This window comes from Lotus japonicus, chromosome 6 (genome assembly GCF_012489685.1).
Source record: "Lotus japonicus ecotype B-129 chromosome 6, LjGifu_v1.2".
In the NCBI taxonomy this organism is placed as follows: Eukaryota; Viridiplantae; Streptophyta; class Magnoliopsida; order Fabales; family Fabaceae; genus Lotus; species Lotus japonicus.
In genome coordinates this window covers 49397840-49415639 of record NC_080046.1, presented here as the reverse complement: position 1 = coordinate 49415639, position 17800 = coordinate 49397840, and the positions used below count along the sequence as shown (strand labels likewise).

Sequence of the window (17800 nt, the reverse complement as noted above, 5' to 3'; positions counted from 1 at the left end):
CAATCTAAAATCAAAGGTCAGTAAAAGCAAAAGCAAAAGCAAAAGCAAAAGCAAAGCAAAAAAAAAAAAAAGTTGAGTGCGTGAAACATTAACATGCTCTTCATCACCAAACATCAACAAGCTCTTCATCAACGGATGAACGCTCCTACAAGTGGCGGCCTTGAACCGCCATAATTTGTTATTTCCTTATGTTGGTGTTTAAATATCCACAAATCGACCACTAACAACTAATCTCCGCAATTTGCGAGACATATACATGGTTTCATGAAATTGTCTTTAAACACAAACTAATTTTATTTTCTCTATTAAGCTAAACAAAGTTTGAGAGAATTCACCTTATTTTTTCTTTTATCTTTATCCTTTAATTCTATATTGTACCAAACGACATATAAATTCTACTATTTTTTTCTCACAACTTTTTCTTAATCCACACTTTCTCGTTTTCTCAAAAACCAAACAAATCATCAAGCTCTCAATGTCAAAATAAATAAAATTTGAAAATTTTAATTTTTAATCCAAACCTTAAAATCTTTTGTGTGTGACAAAATAAATTATATTAGGTAAAAAATAACTTCAACATCACTGGAAATATATTTATATAATCGTAAAAGGTGTCTCCGAATGATAGCTCAAGCAGTAAGAGCTATGAGACATATGAGTTGAGTGAGAAAGATCTAAAGATCAATCTCTTGATGGTGCAATTTATATTTCCGATGTAAAAAAACCATAAAATCCACATATCTATAATATTATTCACCAACATTGTGAAATTATAATAAAGAAATGCACTCGACCAATGATCAAAAGACAGTTCATATAACTTTGATATATAACTATAATATCCTAAAAGGGTAGGCTACTTTCATTCAAAAGGTTAGTGCAAGACCTATAATTCACTATAAATTTACCATTCCTCATTCTAGTTGGACTCATGCATCTGAATGAAGTAATGAACAGCTCACCATGAAGCTGGCTAGGAGGCAGGAGCAGTGACCCAGTGTCTCTCTGAATCTGTGTCTCTTTTGATTAGATAATGATTAGTTAGATAAAAGTGTTGATTGCTTTTCACACCTGTCCTCTCTTGTTTTTCTTGCTGGATTCACCTTCTCTTGTGATTTGTTTGGTTACATGGGAATTCACCCTGTGGTAAAAAATGAGAATATAAAACCAACTGTTTCTAGGTCTTGAAAGCATCAACAGAACAGGATTATTAAGCAAGCAGTTTTTTTTATCATCTCAACTCACTCTGTTTCCCCAAGCTGGTTTTGTTTCCTACCTTGGTGCTCTGTATCTCTCTGCCTATTATAAAGCACAAAGTGGAGGATCTGCTTTTCTGTCTCTTTTGTTCTCAGTAATGAAGAGGCTAAATAACTCAGATACCATGGCTACTTTGGTTTCCAAGTTCCCATCAAAAGGTCTAGAAGTAATTAAAATATGAGAATCTTATTATCTAATAGGTCCCTTCCTCTGCACCATTCATTCTTCATATTCCCTTACACATGATTCTCATTCAATCACTTCAAGAATCAAGCCTAATGGAGCAATACCCATAAAACAATTTTTTTTTCTTTCTTTTTTGTGTGTGTGTTTAGTGGTTTAGATTAATTTTTGGTTACAAGCTTTTCAGATTTTGAACATTCCAGTTATGCCTTATGTGGCTAATTCCAACTTCCTTTCATCCTTAGCATATGCAGGGGTGAAACAGAGGAATGAAACTCAAGGTTACAGTGAAGAATTTCAGGCAATGCTAGATAGATTGGACCAAGAAGACAGTTATGAAGATGTTAGCTTGGTCTTGGAGAAGAAAAGGAGACTCAGATTTGATCAGGTTAAAGCCTTAGAGAGGAGCTTTGAATTGGACAACAAGCTTGAGCCAGAGTACAAGGTGAAGCTAGCAGAAGAACTTGGATTGCAACCAAAACAGGTTGCTATATGGTTCCAGAATCGTCGAGCTCGTTGGAAAACCAAGCAATTGGAGAGAGATTATGGCATTCTGAAGTCCAACTTTGATCATCTCAAGGTTGAGTATAGTAATCTTAAGCAAGAGAATGAGGCTCTTACTATGAAGGTATGGCAAATCAATCACTTTGATTGCATAAGCCACTTGAGCTTCTTAATTCTTTACTTTAATGTACAGTTTTTGAATTCTTTGTTGTGTTGTTTGGTGTGTGAATTTTAGGTGAGAGAGTTGAAGGCAAAGTTGATTAGAGTTGAAAGCAATGAGTCAGAGAAAGATGAATCTCCCAATTCAGAGGTTAGAGACAGAGGAGCTTCAGAGAGCAATTCATGTGGTATGCTTAAGGAGGAAAGCAATGTTGAATCTCCTTTGTGTTTCAATGGATCTTTTCCAAGTTCAAGTCCAGTGAAAAATTGGCTTCATCAATCTGATTCAAAGGGGTCTCCTGATAGAACATTTCAGAATCACTTAATGAGAATGGAGGAGCAGAGTTTCTATAGCATCAATGAATTCTATAGTTTCTTTTCAGTTGATCAATGCCCTACTCTGTAGTAGATTGGATGGATCATTTTGGAGCAATGCTACTAGCCTACTATCTAAGTTTTCATAATTGAAATCTGATGGGAAATTTCTTGGTTACATATTATTTCCAATTAAATTGAAATTTATTGTTACTAGTTTGGTATAGAATAGACACACATCATACAAGATCCAAAAATTCCTACTTCAACATGCATCTTTAGTTTATGATGCATTTTCCTCTTTTGATAATGTCTACCAAGAAAATTGAAAGAAATGAATATTAACCACATATGTCTAATATCTTCATTTAATTTGAAAGGGATATAAGTTAAAACAGGAGTGAAAAGGAAAGCACAGGGAAGAGAAGATTTCAATCTAGAGCTGAGTGGGGAACACTGACCATAAAGGTCAAAAATCAGAATATTTTTATTAATAAATTATAGAAATATCATATTATATTTTATCTTATTTCTATATTTATTTTATAATAAGAATTCATGACGTTATTTTATACTATTCAAAACCAACTAATAAGTTTTCGGCTCAAATGATACATGTTTTATTATCCTAAATAAGATATCAATTTTAACTTTTGAATTTAGGGCTTTCAAAAAATTAAAAAATGAATATAGGGAAAAATTGAGAAAGTTAAACTCATTATGTGAATGTTCTACACATTGTTTTCTGTAGAGTAAACATATATTAGAAAATAGCCAACTAGCAAAAAAAAAAAAAAAGAATCAATTTAAACCCTACCCTATATGTATCCACTTAAAAATGTGATTTTGAAGTAGAATAAAAATTTACTTAATTTTAAGAGATTTTTTAACAGCATAAATTGATTTATGTTTATTTTCCACTTTAAAAATCCACTAATAATTGATTATCTTAAAATTTACTAGAAATAACTTAAAGAAATAATGAAATTTCATTTTTTTCATTAAAAGCATCACAGTTCAAAAATCAAAACACATATAAGTGATTATATTTTTGAAAAAAAATTGATTATTTCACGAAATAAGTAGAGACAAGTAAACTCTTTTATAACTGTTAATTAAAAATTAAAAATGATTTCTCTATTAAAAAAATCTTTATTTTCCTTTCTTCCTTTTTTTTCATAAACTATCAAACAAATTGCATAGGGCAATACACACAATCTGAAATACAATTGCACCCAGATAAATTTGGCAAGAGCAAGCTTCTAGTTTCACTACAAATTTTGGAGGCAATTCAGATGAAGAAAGCTGGGGTTATAGCTGGTGAATGGTGATCCCCATATGATGACTACTCACTACTAGCTAGCACTAGCTTTTGTTTGTGGCAGTGCTTTCACATTCTTTTTTCTCACTGTCAGAACTTTGATCTTCTCCTGGCATATACGCATGTGGTAGGTGAAATCACCCGCAGCTTTAGCAAACTAATTTGCAGTACTATTTGCTCCAGTTTTCATTTTCCCCACATGCTTTTTTTGCAATTTGCAGGTTGCAGATCCCACCATGCAACATCCTGTTTTTCTTCATATCACACCTTTTGTTTTGTTGACATCATTTTTTCTTAAAAAGAAGCAAAAATTTCTATTCTCCCTTTTCATATAAAAGTAACATTAGAACTAATTCCCTTTATTGTAAAAGAATTAATTCTCTATTATCAGAATCAACTTTTAGATTTTTAAATGTTCACATTTATCATTAATTTGTTACTTAATCTTAACCTGCTATAAAAAAAAAAAAAACTGCTATCAAAATAATCTTAAACTGGTAATTTTTGTTCAGCAGTTATTTACTTGATGAATAATTGAAATAGAAAATGAAAATACATCACAAGAAAGCAAGAAAAATGTAATTCGAATAGAAAGGAACCCACACAGAAGATCATATAAACTGATGGAGGTGATTTGAGCAGAGGTCATTTTCCCACTTTTGTGATGTTAGTGGGGAGTCAGTCTATAAAGCTGGCTAAAGACACCTTACCTGTCCTCCCAAGTCTAGCTTCTGTCAGAAGTAGGTCCCTTCTTTTCTGCTATCTTTGACTCTTTCCATGGGTCCACACCCCACCAATTAAAATGCTTTTTCTTTCAAAATTCCATATATGCTACATGGAAGATGTTAATTACACACTTGAATAAATTAAAGAGAAATGAGAGATATATAATTTGTGATGGAAAAGAAAAAAATAAGAAGAGAAATTGAGTGAAAATAAAATGAAGTAAAAGTGAAATTTAAAGTAATAATTATCTATACTATTATTTTTTATTTCATTTTGTATTTATCTCAATTTCTATCTAAGGTTATCTAAGTTATCCATGCAGATTGTTTCACATCATTCTTCGATAGTTATGGAGGGAGAGGAAAAGGAGGAAGATGAAGAGAAAGAAGGGGAAAGGAGAACTTGATGTAAATATGATATTTTAGTGACACTAAAATTGATATAAAAGTTTACTTATCACCCATCAACTATCTAAGCTCGTCACTATAAAAAAAAACTATCTAAGCTAGTCAGTAAATTGGTCAAAATTAGTGACAGGTAATTGAGCCTAATTTGATTTATAATTTTTTAGGGATTTATTGCATATGTTTTTTTTATTCAATTGGATTCTTCTTTAAAAGTTAGGGATTAAAAACATATTTAAGACTTATTTTAAATTATATTTGCATAAATAATCTTATTGGTTCATTTAAGATAAAGTTGTCCCCGAATAATAGTTCAAGTGGTAAGAGCTAGGAGACATATAAGTTGGGTGAGGGAGGTCCATGGATAAATCATTGAAGGGTGTAATTTATCTTTCCGATGTAAAAAAAAATAAAGTTAAATAATTCACACGGATAATTTAATGTATGTTTTGTTTGATGTTGGTGGAAACACAAACATGATTTTGTGTATTTTAAGATATTTTTTTTTGGTACATTGAAAAGATTAATTGCACCCACCAAGGAAACGATCCCTAGACCCCGCCCTACCCAACTCATATGTCACAGCTCCTACCACTTGAGCTATCCTACGAAGATATTAATAGATAAACTATAATTTATCATATATATTAAATTTAAGGTGAATCAGCAAAATAAAATTTTACTACATGGAGTTGAGTTGAATTTGGATTCACAATGAATTCATTTGGATTCATAGCACACACTAATTAGACTGCCAATTCTTATATAATCTGAAGGAGAAAACATATAAACTTAAGGACAGTTAATTTAACACTCATATAAACCACTTTCTAGACATATAGAGGCTTTATCAATACCTAGTGAGGTCATTTGCTCTGATGAATGCAACATGTGTTGATTTTGGAGTATGTTCGCTTTAGAAAAGGATATTTATTTAGGCTGCATCTACCGTGTGTTAGTTTCAAACTGACTCACTGTGGACCAGTTACTGTTTCACAGCATAATTACAAAATTGTCCATTTTTTTCTTTTCACATTCCATCCTTCTCCTTTTCTCTCACTAAAGCCTTGCCACACAACCACCACCAAGTCTGACCGGCCACCACTGCCGCCGCACAATGACCTGGATCTCATCCTTAACCACTAGAACTTGTAGATTTGAGCTTTCCAGATCTTCTCCTTCAACGAGTTCAAGCTTTTCTTCACCGTTGGAATTGAGCTTTCCAGATCTTCTACTTCCAGTTTCCAGACATCAAAAGCCATCACTTTTCACAAATCAGAGAGCAATCCACAATGGCTGCCGCTTTTCCAATCTTAGTCTTAGAGTCACCTCCTCTGGCCACCACAGGTGACCTTTGCATGTCTTTCTCCTCCACCGATCTGGCCCTTTGTTCATGTCACCTCCACTGGCTCTCTCTCTCTCACGCCCGTGTTTCGCTGGTGGCGAATCTAGAAGTTTTGGTGGTGTCTGGTCGGAGATGGTGGCGGATCTGAACAAGGAGCTCGCAGGTCTGATATGGGTATTATTGAATCACAGCTGTTGGTTTGGTTTTTGTTGGAGGAGGAGAGGAGAGAATTTCTGAGTGTGTTAGGGCCGGCTATTGTTGTTTGGTTGGTGCATTTTTCCTTTTTTCCCCTTATTCTGAGCTTCTAATTCATGGTTATGTATGTTGGAGATTTCTCTTCCTTTCCTAGTTAGATTGCTCTCTAATGTGTGTGTGGGTTTGGTGATTGAGTGTTATTTTTTTTGCCTGATAAAATTGCTTGATTTTTTGTCTCTTTGTTGTCCACCTCATGAATGACTTTGCATCTGAACCTGCGTTTTGGTCCCCTGTACAATGAGTTTCTTTGGCTGAAAATAGATAGTGATTTGCTTCCTCATTTAGTTTATTTGATTGAAATGTATAATGGCTTGTTTTGGTCCGGAGGTGAGTGGAAGAACGGAAATAATGGTGGGTTGCCAGAGTGCACAATGAAAGTCACCGGAAATAATGGTGTCAAGGGGTAAGTTGGTAGAGGATAAGTGGTATGGGTCTTTCAGTAAATTAATATATATTAAATAAATGATTTTTCTTAATTCAAATTAATCTCAACCATTAAAATTTAAAAACTATTAAATCAAGGGTGTCATTTAAACTGAAGCACCGTGGGTCAAACTGACCCACGGTAGACGAAACCATTTATTTTGCTTCGAAAAGTATGAGATTTCCCTTTCTCAAGCATAAAATGTATATGAAACTAAAAAAAATTAAGTGCTGCAGTTGAATGTGACTATCAATAAAAAAACTCAGCCTGTTTTTTTAAAAGATGTGTGTTAGTTTTCTTAGGTGATATTTTGGTTGGAAGTATCCAAATAAGTTAGGTCAGACAAGTTCAACATATTCTAACAGAAAAATATAAGAAGATATAGTGGAGGAAGAAATTAGAAGAGTGAATACATGTAGTAACACTGGTACTTAGTAACTCCATTCAAACTTAACAGAATCACATAATGTAAGGGTTAACTAGAAGAGTAAAATTGACTTGACTAGTTGACCAACTAACTTCCTTTTTTTTTTTTTTTTTTATAAGCCATGAACTTTATATTGAAAAGAAGTACGATGGGTATTTCAACCCAATACAAGAGAGAGTAAAAACAAGAAAGAGCTTCGAGGAGTTAAGATAACAATAAAATAGAAAGTAGCTAGACAACATTCTATTCCTAAAAACACTCCCCCATAACCTTGGTGGATAAACTAATGAAACTTTGCCTCATTAAAACTTCAATAGGAAAAACCCAATTGGGATAAAAACCTAAGGAGGAAAAAGAGTACAATATTTTAAAAGTCTATAGATGACCTCCAAGGAAATAAACAATACACCAGTTCCCACTGCCATGTATTTTCAAAGACTTAGGAGCCAGCCATCCATCTCCACGAAACAGCAAAGGGTTGGGATGTGAAAATTAAAGCCACGAACATATTTTAGTTAGCCTAACATAGCTTGAAAATTTTCTTTCTTGTATAGTATTTTTGTAATTGGACTGTATATATTAATTTTTTTATTTCCAAGGTTTGTTAATTATTGCAATTGACACCCACAAAAGTTAGTTTAATAAAATACTTTTTTTTTGTCAATGTTTAATAAAATACTTGATTCATCACCCAAACATGTCAACCTGTTTTGAGCCGCACCATTTAACCCACCAAGAAAATGGGCTGCTTAGAGTAGGGGGCTTTATTGTTGAACAAAAAAAGAGTTAGGGCTTATTTTTTGTTTTTAGTTTAATATTTTATTGTTATTATTAATCAGTAATAATAATAAATAATAAGAGAAACTTTAAATACAAATACTTAAAAATAAATTATTAAATTTAAAATGTTTTAGTTTTTTATTTTACATACATATACATACATTTTATTTTAAATTCTTTATGGATAAATTTTATGATAATTTCGACCCTTACTTAAAAAAAACCTTTTTTTTATACCAAATAAACTTTTATCCATTTCATTATCTCTCATTCTAGAAACTCAGAATTAAAATGTTTACAAAGTTGTCCCCAAATAATAACACAAGTGATAAGAGTTAGAGACATATAAGTTAGGCGGGGAAGTCCAGTGATCAATTCGAGTGCAATTTATCTTTTCGATGAAAAGAAAAAGGGTTAAGCATTATATTAGTCCCTGTCTTTGTGTCGCCGTCTGACCTAGGTCCCTCCCCGGAAAAATTATTGGAAAAGGTCTTCTTCTTTGTAAAACGTTTGGAGCAAGTCCTCGCCGGAGCTCCAGGCTCCGGCGAGTGATGAACTGGATCGCTGACTGAGACAAGTGAGCTGACATGAATTTAAAAAAAAAAAAAACTTTTACACATAGAAAAATAATTTAATTAAAAAACCCCAAATTTTTTTCTAATTCCGGAATGACCCTTACCCCAACTTTCCCAATTCTCCTAATCCCTAAATTCAGAAAATCATCCCCAAAGCAACACACTATCCAGAAACATGTTCTTGCTCATCCCCAGTCATTCATCTTCATCTTCACCATGTTCTTCATGCTTATCCTCACCAAACCCAAAAATAAAAAAACCCCAGAAAAATCAAACCCCCAAAACCCAAAAACCATTTCCTACCTCTTCACCCTCATCATTCATCGTACCAGATCTGGGTAATAATTATAACTTGGGCAAGAGCACTCACATTCATCATGTCATCAAATGAAAATCATAAAAACAACCACAAGCCAAGTCACGGTAAAAGAAACTTCAGAGACAATGTCAAAGCCTCATCAAAATCACCAATTCTTACATACCCACATCAAATTTTACCCAATAAAGCATCTTTCAAGCAAATCAAATTTAGACAAACTCAAACGAAATTGAATCAAAAAAAAATTTGGGACTTGGATTCACTAGTAAAGGTAGTACCTTCAAGGGAACATCGAAGAAGTAAAGGGGAAGCCCCAATTTCGTTTTAGTAAAAATAGAATTAATAAAAGGGGCACAAACCCACAAATCAGAATTATTATCCTCCTTGTTAACCACCCACAACACAACCCCAAACCACAATTTCAACAGGGAGGAGATGAAGAAGAAAACCTTCGACCTTCAATCTTCCCTCCTGTGAACCCATTACAACGACGTCGTTTTGCCCCACACGACCGCCAGCCGCCGCGCAGTGCCTCGCTCGCGTCCTGGCGTCTCAGACCGTCATCGCCGACGGTGACGAATATGACGGTGATGATGAACAGCGCGAACGAAGGCGACACAGATCTGGTTCAACGCTCCTCCTCCTGCCGCTCTTGCCTCTTTCTCGATTTCTTCCTCTTCTTTCAATCTCGATCTCGTCGCTCTTTAGTGGGGAAGGAGCAAAGGGACTTGAGGCTGTGGAGGTGGTGGGAGAGTGGGGAATCGGTGAAGACTGGAGTGAGTGGTGTGGAGTTGTTGGGTTAGAGATTTTGTGGAGACTGAAGAATGGAAAGAATGGTGTGGTGACTGGTGGAGGCTTGTTTGAGTGTTGCTGGGTCTGATCTGAATTTGGGATTTTAGGTTTAGTGTTGCTGGGTAAGGGTTTCTTTGATTTGAGGGTTAATTTGTGAGTTAGGAAAAGTTTTGGGCTTTAATTTTTTTATTTTCTGATGTGTTTTTTATTTAAAAAAATTATTTATTTCACATAAGCACCATTAACCCAATCAGCGATCCAGTTCATCACTCGCCGGAGTCTGGAGCTCCGGCGAGGACTTGCTCCAAATGTTTTACAAAGAAGAGGACCTTTTCCAATAATTTTTCCGGGGAGGGACCTAGGTCAGACGGCGACACAAAGACAGAGACTAATATGATGCTTAACCCAAAGAAAAACATAATAATATCTTATCTTCTCCTTAAAAAAAAAAAAAGAATATCCTATCAATATCAAAATTAAATTCTAATTTTAATGACATATTCATAGGGTGTTTTATTCTTTTTGTGTTTATAGGTAGCAGAGGAAGAAAACACAATCGAATCAGAAATCAGAAATCAGAGATCAGAAGACAATGGAGAAGGGAAAGGGACCGATGGGATCAGCATCAGGAAGAAGATGGGGCGTCAGTTTCTCTGACAATTCAACTTCTCGCGATATTCCCGATCCCCCTGGTTTCTCTCGCGCTTCTCTCGAACAGGTTTCTTCCTCTCCTCGCTTCAATTTCCCCTTTTCCCATTTCAAATTTAACCTAAAATTCAAATCTCGCAGGACGATTCATCACTCAGTCGCCAGAAGAAGGATGCTGAATCCAATTGGAAATCCCAGGTTCTTATTTTAATTTTTATGGATTTGATTATTTTGTTATTGGTATTGGTTTTGATTGTATAATATTGTGAGCAGAAAGCTTGGGAAGTTGCACAAGCTCCTGTGAAGAATTTGCTAATGATGGGGTTCATGATGTGGATGGCTGGTAGTACTGTTCACTTGTTTAGCATTGGTATCACCTTCTCAGCTCTTTGGCAGCCCATTAGCGCCTTACAGAGCGTCGGAAAGAGTATGATTTTCTCGCCATGTTATTTGAATCATTATAGTCTCATTTGATCCTGTGTGTAGAAATTGGTACCCCATATAATCTATTATAGAACTTGATGTGTAAAAAGCTAGTTGCTAATGTTATGGATGTTATTAGAATATATGTTTGTTTAATTGAGTAGCTGAAGTTTGGTTTTTAATCGAACGTAGTGATATCCATATAGCCGACCTTACTTGGTAGGATAAGGCTTATGTTGTTGTATTGGAGTAGCTGATGTTAGATGATTCACTCCAATTTATAAGCTAACCCAGTGGAAAAGACTTTGGTTGGTTGTTGTATTGTACCCCCTTCCACCCCAATAAATAAATGCTATTAGTGCTTGATTGACTTATAGTCTTCTTCATTCCCACATGTTCTCATCTTTCGCAGACTTAGCTATTGGTGCTTCAGTGTTTAAGGGCATGAGAGAAATGTTCTAGACTAGAGCTTATGTTGCAATTCATTCTCTTTTACAATGGATGATGCTTTTTTATGAGATATTCTACATTTCTACTTGAGCATTGCATTAGTGAATTTGCTTTTCATTACATTTTACGTTTTCGATTTTTAGCCTTGTGAGATTTGTTTTTATGGCTTAAACCTCATGAAACTTGTGGTGGAGAACTTCAGTCTGTTCTGGGAGTGTTGATAGATCCTATTGCTTTTTTTTTTATTTGCAGTTTTTGAGCCTTACAGAGACAGTAAAGTGGAGCTTCTTGGGCCTAAGTTGTTGTTCATTGCGATTAATTTGGGTGGCTTGGCATTAGGTGTTTGGAAGGTAATATATGTTGTCTTGCTGTGCCTCAGATTTCTCTGTTTCTTGTAATTTATAATTTCAAACTAAATGTGCATAAATGTATGTTGGCCGGCATTGTTGTCAAGCTCTTAAGCTAACTTAAAGTTCACAGACATATCACATATGGCTTATAAACAAGTTAAATTGGCTGCAAAATATTTTTTCAAAGTCTTAATGAGTTCATTCGCTTGTATGAATTCTAGTTGACTTTGACAAATTTAGTGACTTCATATTATGCGAGGAACTTGACAAGACTGGATCTATACATGGTTTTGACCTCAAAAAATGCAATTTTGGTTTATTTTGTTTGATACTTGGGTTGTATTTCTTATGTTTTGAAATAGATAACGGGTTTATGAAGCTAATTTTATGTTCAATATTGGTTTTTGATATGCTATTGATCATTAAAGAATATTTTCGGGTACTAAAATATGTTTTTATTAAATAATATTTTTGAAGAACTATTTGAGTTTCCATAGGTCCTCTAGTTTGACAATCTTAGTGCCATGAAGTTTTTCTTTTTCCACAACTCATTGTATTGTCTTGCAGCTGAACGCAATGGGGCTTCTTCCTACACACACCTCAGATTGGGTCTCATCCTTAGCTCCTGCTCAGGTTGGACTTATGTTCTTAATAAGTGTCATATTTTTGTCTAGGTTTATAATAATTGAGCCCTCTAGAGAGAATAGTTAAGCAGTTAGAAGCATTATCTCACTGGCTTCAAGTTATTATGTAAAAGACCTGGAGTATTTTCTATGACCTCTTGGTTATTCAATTAGCAAATGGATGAGTTCAAGTAACACCCGATAGTTTTATTTGACACAGTTGCAGCTACATGCTTTATCAGTTCGAATTTAGTTTCATGAATAATTAGCAAATGGATGGGTTTACTTTTAGACAGAATGAATTTCAAGCGAAAATCTCATTCTTTCAATTTAAAAAACGATGGCTGTTTTTGATAATGAAAGAACTGAAACTGGTTGGCATCTCTCTACTTTTTTTTCTTTTTTTCTTTCAATTTAAAGACCTAATGGTTCATTTTGTCATTTTCATGATTATGATGTTAAAATGCCTTCTGTTACTTTCTATATGGGCTCATGACTTTTCTTTTTGTTATATTCAGGAGGTGGAGTATTCAGGTGGGGGTATAAATTTGAATTGATGTTCAAGTTCTTTTTCACGCCTGACTTGTCTAGGAGGAAATTCAAGTCAAGAAGGGTAAGGATTTGGTGCTGTTGGTCAACAAACATGTTTTAATGATCACTATGGACCACTTGGGGGCATGGCTTGTTTCTAATTTATGACAAATGTTACCAACTCTTGCAGTCAACAAGGTTGGACAGGGTTTGTAATAGAATCAGAGTGCTCTGAATTAGGATTCTAATGCACATGACAATTCACTACATCTCTTTTGTTGCAGCTTTGATATAAAGCAAAATGTTTTACAAGAATCTTCCTTATTTATGAAGCTTTTATATGCTAAAGTTGATCACTTTTCACCCTCTACATATATAGTTGTTTGATCTATCTAGATGTGATTAACTAGCCAGATGTCTAGGGGCCCGAGATTAAAGCACATGATGTTTATAAATTAGAACCCTTTTGTCAGTTCACATTGGTAGTAAATTATAAATTAGTTAAGCCATCTGTTTTAGGAGTAATGCCTGTATTGTGAAAGTATTGTTATGCAGACAATAGACGTATTTGTATGTATTCTCAGTTAAATATATTATGGCATCGTCTGGTTCATTTCTCCAATTCTGAATCTCAACTGGGTATCAGGAGAATGGCTGGCTTGCGTGATTCTATTCCTCTTTCATTCCAACCCTTTCTTCTCCATGCTCTTGACAGCTATGGAGGAAACCTCAAACCTATGCTTTCTTCATCATTCGAATAATGTTATTTGCTTGGAATTGAGCTGTGTCAATGTGTTGAGAGTGAAAAACAAACATAGGTTCGGTCATGAGCTTCCATGACCAGAACATGATTATTTGCTATTGTTTTAGGCATGAATCTGCAGCACACTGCCATGCCTTGAATTCTGAATTCAGTGTCTGCTTCATACAGCACTGTGTATACAGGAAGGGGATTCTTCTAAGCATGTTTGGCCAGGGTGATGTAGAGCTCCTTGGTGTTATTTTTCGCTTATTTTTATTTTTATCACTGCGAAATGCTTTTAATTGGTAGTTATAATTCCCTGTTGACACATTTTGCAATTCAGTTCTACTCAATTATCCGTGTCCTTATTGGTGCTCAAAGTTGGGGAGGTCATGGTGTAGAAACGATGGAGTTTGTTTTTAGGTGATTTGAGCATGTCTGAATAAGAAAGATCAAAGCATATATGACTGCAATTTAAAAAGAGGATTGGTTAGATAGAATTGGTCGGTGATATTCTAATAATTAAAGATGTATAATGATCAAAGAAAACTAAAGTTAGACCAAGCATTCTTTTAAAGATTTCGACAAATGGTGATTTTATTCTGATCAAAGTTTTAAATTGCGGTTGCACTTATATGGTGATATTTAAATTTATAGAAAATGCAGCTATATTTTACTAATGCAAACACAATATAATTACGATCACAATGCAATTGCAAAATTGTAATACTTATTTCCAACTCTTTTATTCCTAGTATGAGGGAGGCTTAACCATTATGGTTGTAAAATATAAAGATCTTTTCCTCTTTTAGGCCGCCATGAGTAAGAAGGCAATGACATCATTTTATGGTAGATTGTAATCTTTCAGGCATTCTACAAGATTCTCATGGAAATAAACAAATTGATTGTCCCAACTGGTGCTTGATTTGGTGACATGGCATTTTCTTCAAAATATAAATCTGTGCATTTCCCAGAAATGAATTTTATCTTTGAATGTGAAACATATTTTGACAATGTAGTGAAGTTTACAGGTGTACATGCCCTTATCTTTCAAAATCTGGAAGATAGTGGAAAGGATGAACTTGCTACGCTTTTGGAGACTGCTAATGAGGGGCATGAGTAAATTCTGAATTTGAATTGGAATGGAGTTGTGGATGTCCCAAAGGTGCTATAATATGGTTTGAGATGTGAGTTATTGTTATATCTGATTTACAACAATTACCTTCTGAACGAATATTGATCAAATAATCATATGGGATTCATTCGTGGGTGAATTAACTTCTGAACGATTTGGCAGCTAGGTTTGGGGTGGGTTGCTAGATTTCTTTGTAAACTTCCTTGAAAATATCCTCTTAACTTTTCAAAATTGGTACTCTTTTTCCTTTTTATGTTTTTCTAAGGGGATTTTATCCTAGTAAGGTTTTAATGATATCTGTTTTGTTAATTAAGTTTATTTTCAAGGAGGTATTAGGTGGGTTAGTTTCGGCATTATTAGGATCTTTGTTTTTATACATGTAATTTTTTAGCTTGTCTCTATATCTCTTATTCTTTCCACTTATATTGGGTTGTAGTACCCATTGTACTTCTATTAAGAGCGTGAAATTGGCCGAGAGCTCGGAACAAGAACTTCCTTTGTTTTTTGTACGAGTGGTTAGATTCTTGAAAAAAAATGCACACAATTTCATGAAATTTTTTAAAAAAATTTTGGAAGGCAAAAAAATGTATATTAATTAGAGAGGAGATACTAGGCGTATCTCAACCCAAAGAAAACACAAGGAAGAGAGAAAAGCAGAGAAAAGCACTTTCTGTAAGTTACACTTAGTGAACCTTACAAATAGTGAAAAATGAACTTTCTGTAAGCACTTTCTGACAGTATAATATGGACCACGCAGAAATTAAGCAAAATGCAATCTGCAATCTGCAATCGACCAGAAACAGAGTCATCTACCTCGTGTGGATTACACAACTAATCACACTCCATCAAGACACAAAATTGGATGTGTAAACCAATCATAGGTGGAGCAGCGGAAATTCTTGCTCTTTGCTCTTAACCAGTTCCAAGCTTTTAACTTTGCAATATCTTGATAGATAATTTAGTTTAATGAACTTATATACAATCACATACAAACTTATAATACAAACTTATTAAGCGTAGTGATTTTTTGTTTTGGAATGCAATATTCCAGATTATAGAGTTGCAACTACTAGGATGCATTATTGCTAGACAGTAATTAAGTTTTTTTTATAAGCAATTGAATTAATGCATTGAACGGAGGTATAAGGTACTTCAATCACAATTGCAAGTAACAAAATAAAACAAAAAGGAGGAGCAAGATGCTATTTACAAATGATAGAACCAAAGAAGAATAGCCAAACTCCAAAGCATGCAAAACACGCATCACCAGCAATGAGTATAAAGTCAAATTCAAGGTAGCACTTGTGATCCAAAACTGCACAACTCGTTCTTAAGAACATGAAAAGAAAATAAAAGATGCCTATGTGGATCCAACTATAATGTAATATTTATCTATATGAAGCCAAAATTTACCCAAGTTAATTACATCCCCAAACAAAACTAGTAACATGAAAAAGGAAAGTCATGAAATATAGCACATCAATGAACTAGCATATCTTTATCAAAAAAAAAAAATGAACTGGCATATCAACTGAAATTTAGACCCCCAGCCGAATACTCCACCTCCTGAAAATAAGAAAAAGAAAAGTCATGAGCACATAAAGAAAGTAACTGAAGGTATGATAACATCATAATCATGAAAATAATACAATGAGCGATAAGGCCCCTAACTAGAATCTACCACATTGCACCGACTCTTCATTATATTGAAGATATCTTTTATACACTGTATGGTTGTTACCATGGCTTATAAAAAAAATACACTGTATGGTTGTGGTTCTTCTATAATTAGGTCCATGTATGGAGAGCTTATTTTACTTATGCAAGTATTTGAGAGTGTTTATATCTTTATAAGTTGTTTTGAACTTGTTTTATAAGATAGCTTATAAATAAAAACTTATGCTTACCTATAACTTATTTTAACTTTATTTCAATAAGTTTCTCAAATTAGTTTTTTTATTTATAAGCCAAGACATTGCATTCAAAACAGCACAAGGGGTGCTAACTCGAATACAATGAAAAAAATCAGTCAAAGAAGACTAAGTCCACAAAATAAGATAAACATGATACAATAAATAAGAAATAAATGGGAAAAGAAAGAGATGCTAAAGCTGTGACAGTCCAGAAAAAATAAAAATAAGATGTCCATCCTACTAACATGCTTTGCCAATATATAACTCCACAAAAGAAAAAGAACACAGTAGCCAATACTTCCTCAAAGAAAACTTGTTACAACATCTTGATGTAGGCAACAGGATTCAAGCTCCAATATGAAATTGATACTGAGAAGTCTCTTAGCTTTGCCTTCAACCAAAGCCAAGATTTGAATTGAATCAATTCCACTATGCTTTCTACCTCCGCCTTCTCTCCCCTGAAAATTGCCTTATTGCGAAAATACCATAGAGAATTGATTGCAGCAATCCAAATTAAATAAGCTGCACCTGTTATGTATTTCTCAAATTAGTTAATGAACAAGTGCTTATTGACATAAACGCTTAATTAAGTTGTTCATCCAAACGTAATATCAACACCACAGTTAATTTGTTAGCATCACTTTGCAATTTAAGATACCAGCCTTAGTCAATACTAGGATTAAGACTCGTGCGATGCACAGACCCTTAATAGGTAATTTTATCTGATTTTATAACTTCTTGAATTTTATAAGAGTTATGGCAACATATGAATTATGTCAAAAATAATGTTAAAATAAGCAAAAGATGGAATTAGATGGCAAAACATAGGGAGTGTGATAGTTAAGGACAACATGTTCAAATTGATATAGATCACAAAACATTTAATTTGCAAGTTTGAATGATCAAGCAAGTCTGAAAAAATTAGCAAAATGAAAGCCAACATTTAAGTTGATACTTAGCAGTATTGCTGGCTTTCTCCTCGTTCTCTACAGCGATATGTTTCCATTTCCTAACATTGTCATCTAATTATACTTGTATCTCACGTCGTCGATTCTACGCTCAGTCCACTTATCGTCGGCTTTTGTAATAGGAGTGCAAAAACAACTGATTTAATGTATGTTGCATATGAACTACTGCTAGATAAAAACCCAATAGAGAGCATTGGACAAACCTCAGCATCAATTAGCACCAGCTGCACT

At 34.1% G+C, this 17800-nt stretch overlaps 2 protein-coding genes across 3 annotated transcripts; both read left to right on the top strand.

The window, feature by feature from the left end:
* Positions 1-925: 925 nt before the first annotated feature.
* LOC130724563 (homeobox-leucine zipper protein ATHB-6-like) lies at positions 926-2598 on the top strand. Of its 2 annotated transcripts, none has more exons than XM_057575831.1 (3): positions 926-1415; positions 1695-2068; positions 2180-2598. In XM_057575831.1, exons 1-3 carry the CDS (start codon positions 1355-1357, stop codon positions 2507-2509), a joined length of 765 nt encoding a protein of 254 aa, XP_057431814.1. In that variant the 5' UTR covers positions 926-1354; the 3' UTR covers positions 2510-2598. The 2 variants fall into 2 exon arrangements, with proteins under 2 accessions (XP_057431814.1, XP_057431813.1); XM_057575830.1 differs by having other exon boundaries at positions 1686-2068.
* A 7707-nt stretch (positions 2599-10305) lies between these two features.
* On the top strand, positions 10306-13183 carry LOC130724299 (uncharacterized). Its single transcript, XM_057575496.1, has 6 exons — positions 10306-10504; positions 10576-10632; positions 10708-10861; positions 11560-11657; positions 12225-12290; positions 12799-13183. Exons 1-6 carry the CDS (start codon positions 10379-10381, stop codon positions 12835-12837), a joined length of 540 nt encoding a protein of 179 aa, XP_057431479.1. The 5' UTR covers positions 10306-10378; the 3' UTR covers positions 12838-13183.
* Positions 13184-17800: the final 4617 nt, after the last annotated feature.

Coding starts and splice junctions, on each gene's coding strand:
- LOC130724563 (XM_057575830.1), top strand. CDS start 1,355: ATGAAGAGGCTAAATAACTCAGATACCATGGCTACTTTGGTTTCCAAG. Junction 1,416..1,685: donor TTCCAAGTTCCCATCAAAAG/GTCTAGAAGTAA, acceptor TTTCATCCTTAG/CATATGCAGGGGTGAAACAG. Junction 2,069..2,179: donor ATGAGGCTCTTACTATGAAG/GTATGGCAAATC, acceptor TGTGAATTTTAG/GTGAGAGAGTTGAAGGCAAA.
- LOC130724299 (XM_057575496.1), top strand. CDS start 10,379: ATGGAGAAGGGAAAGGGACCGATGGGATCAGCATCAGGAAGAAGATGG. Junction 10,633..10,707: donor AATCCAATTGGAAATCCCAG/GTTCTTATTTTA, acceptor TATTGTGAGCAG/AAAGCTTGGGAAGTTGCACA. Junction 11,658..12,224: donor TGGCATTAGGTGTTTGGAAG/GTAATATATGTT, acceptor ATTGTCTTGCAG/CTGAACGCAATGGGGCTTCT.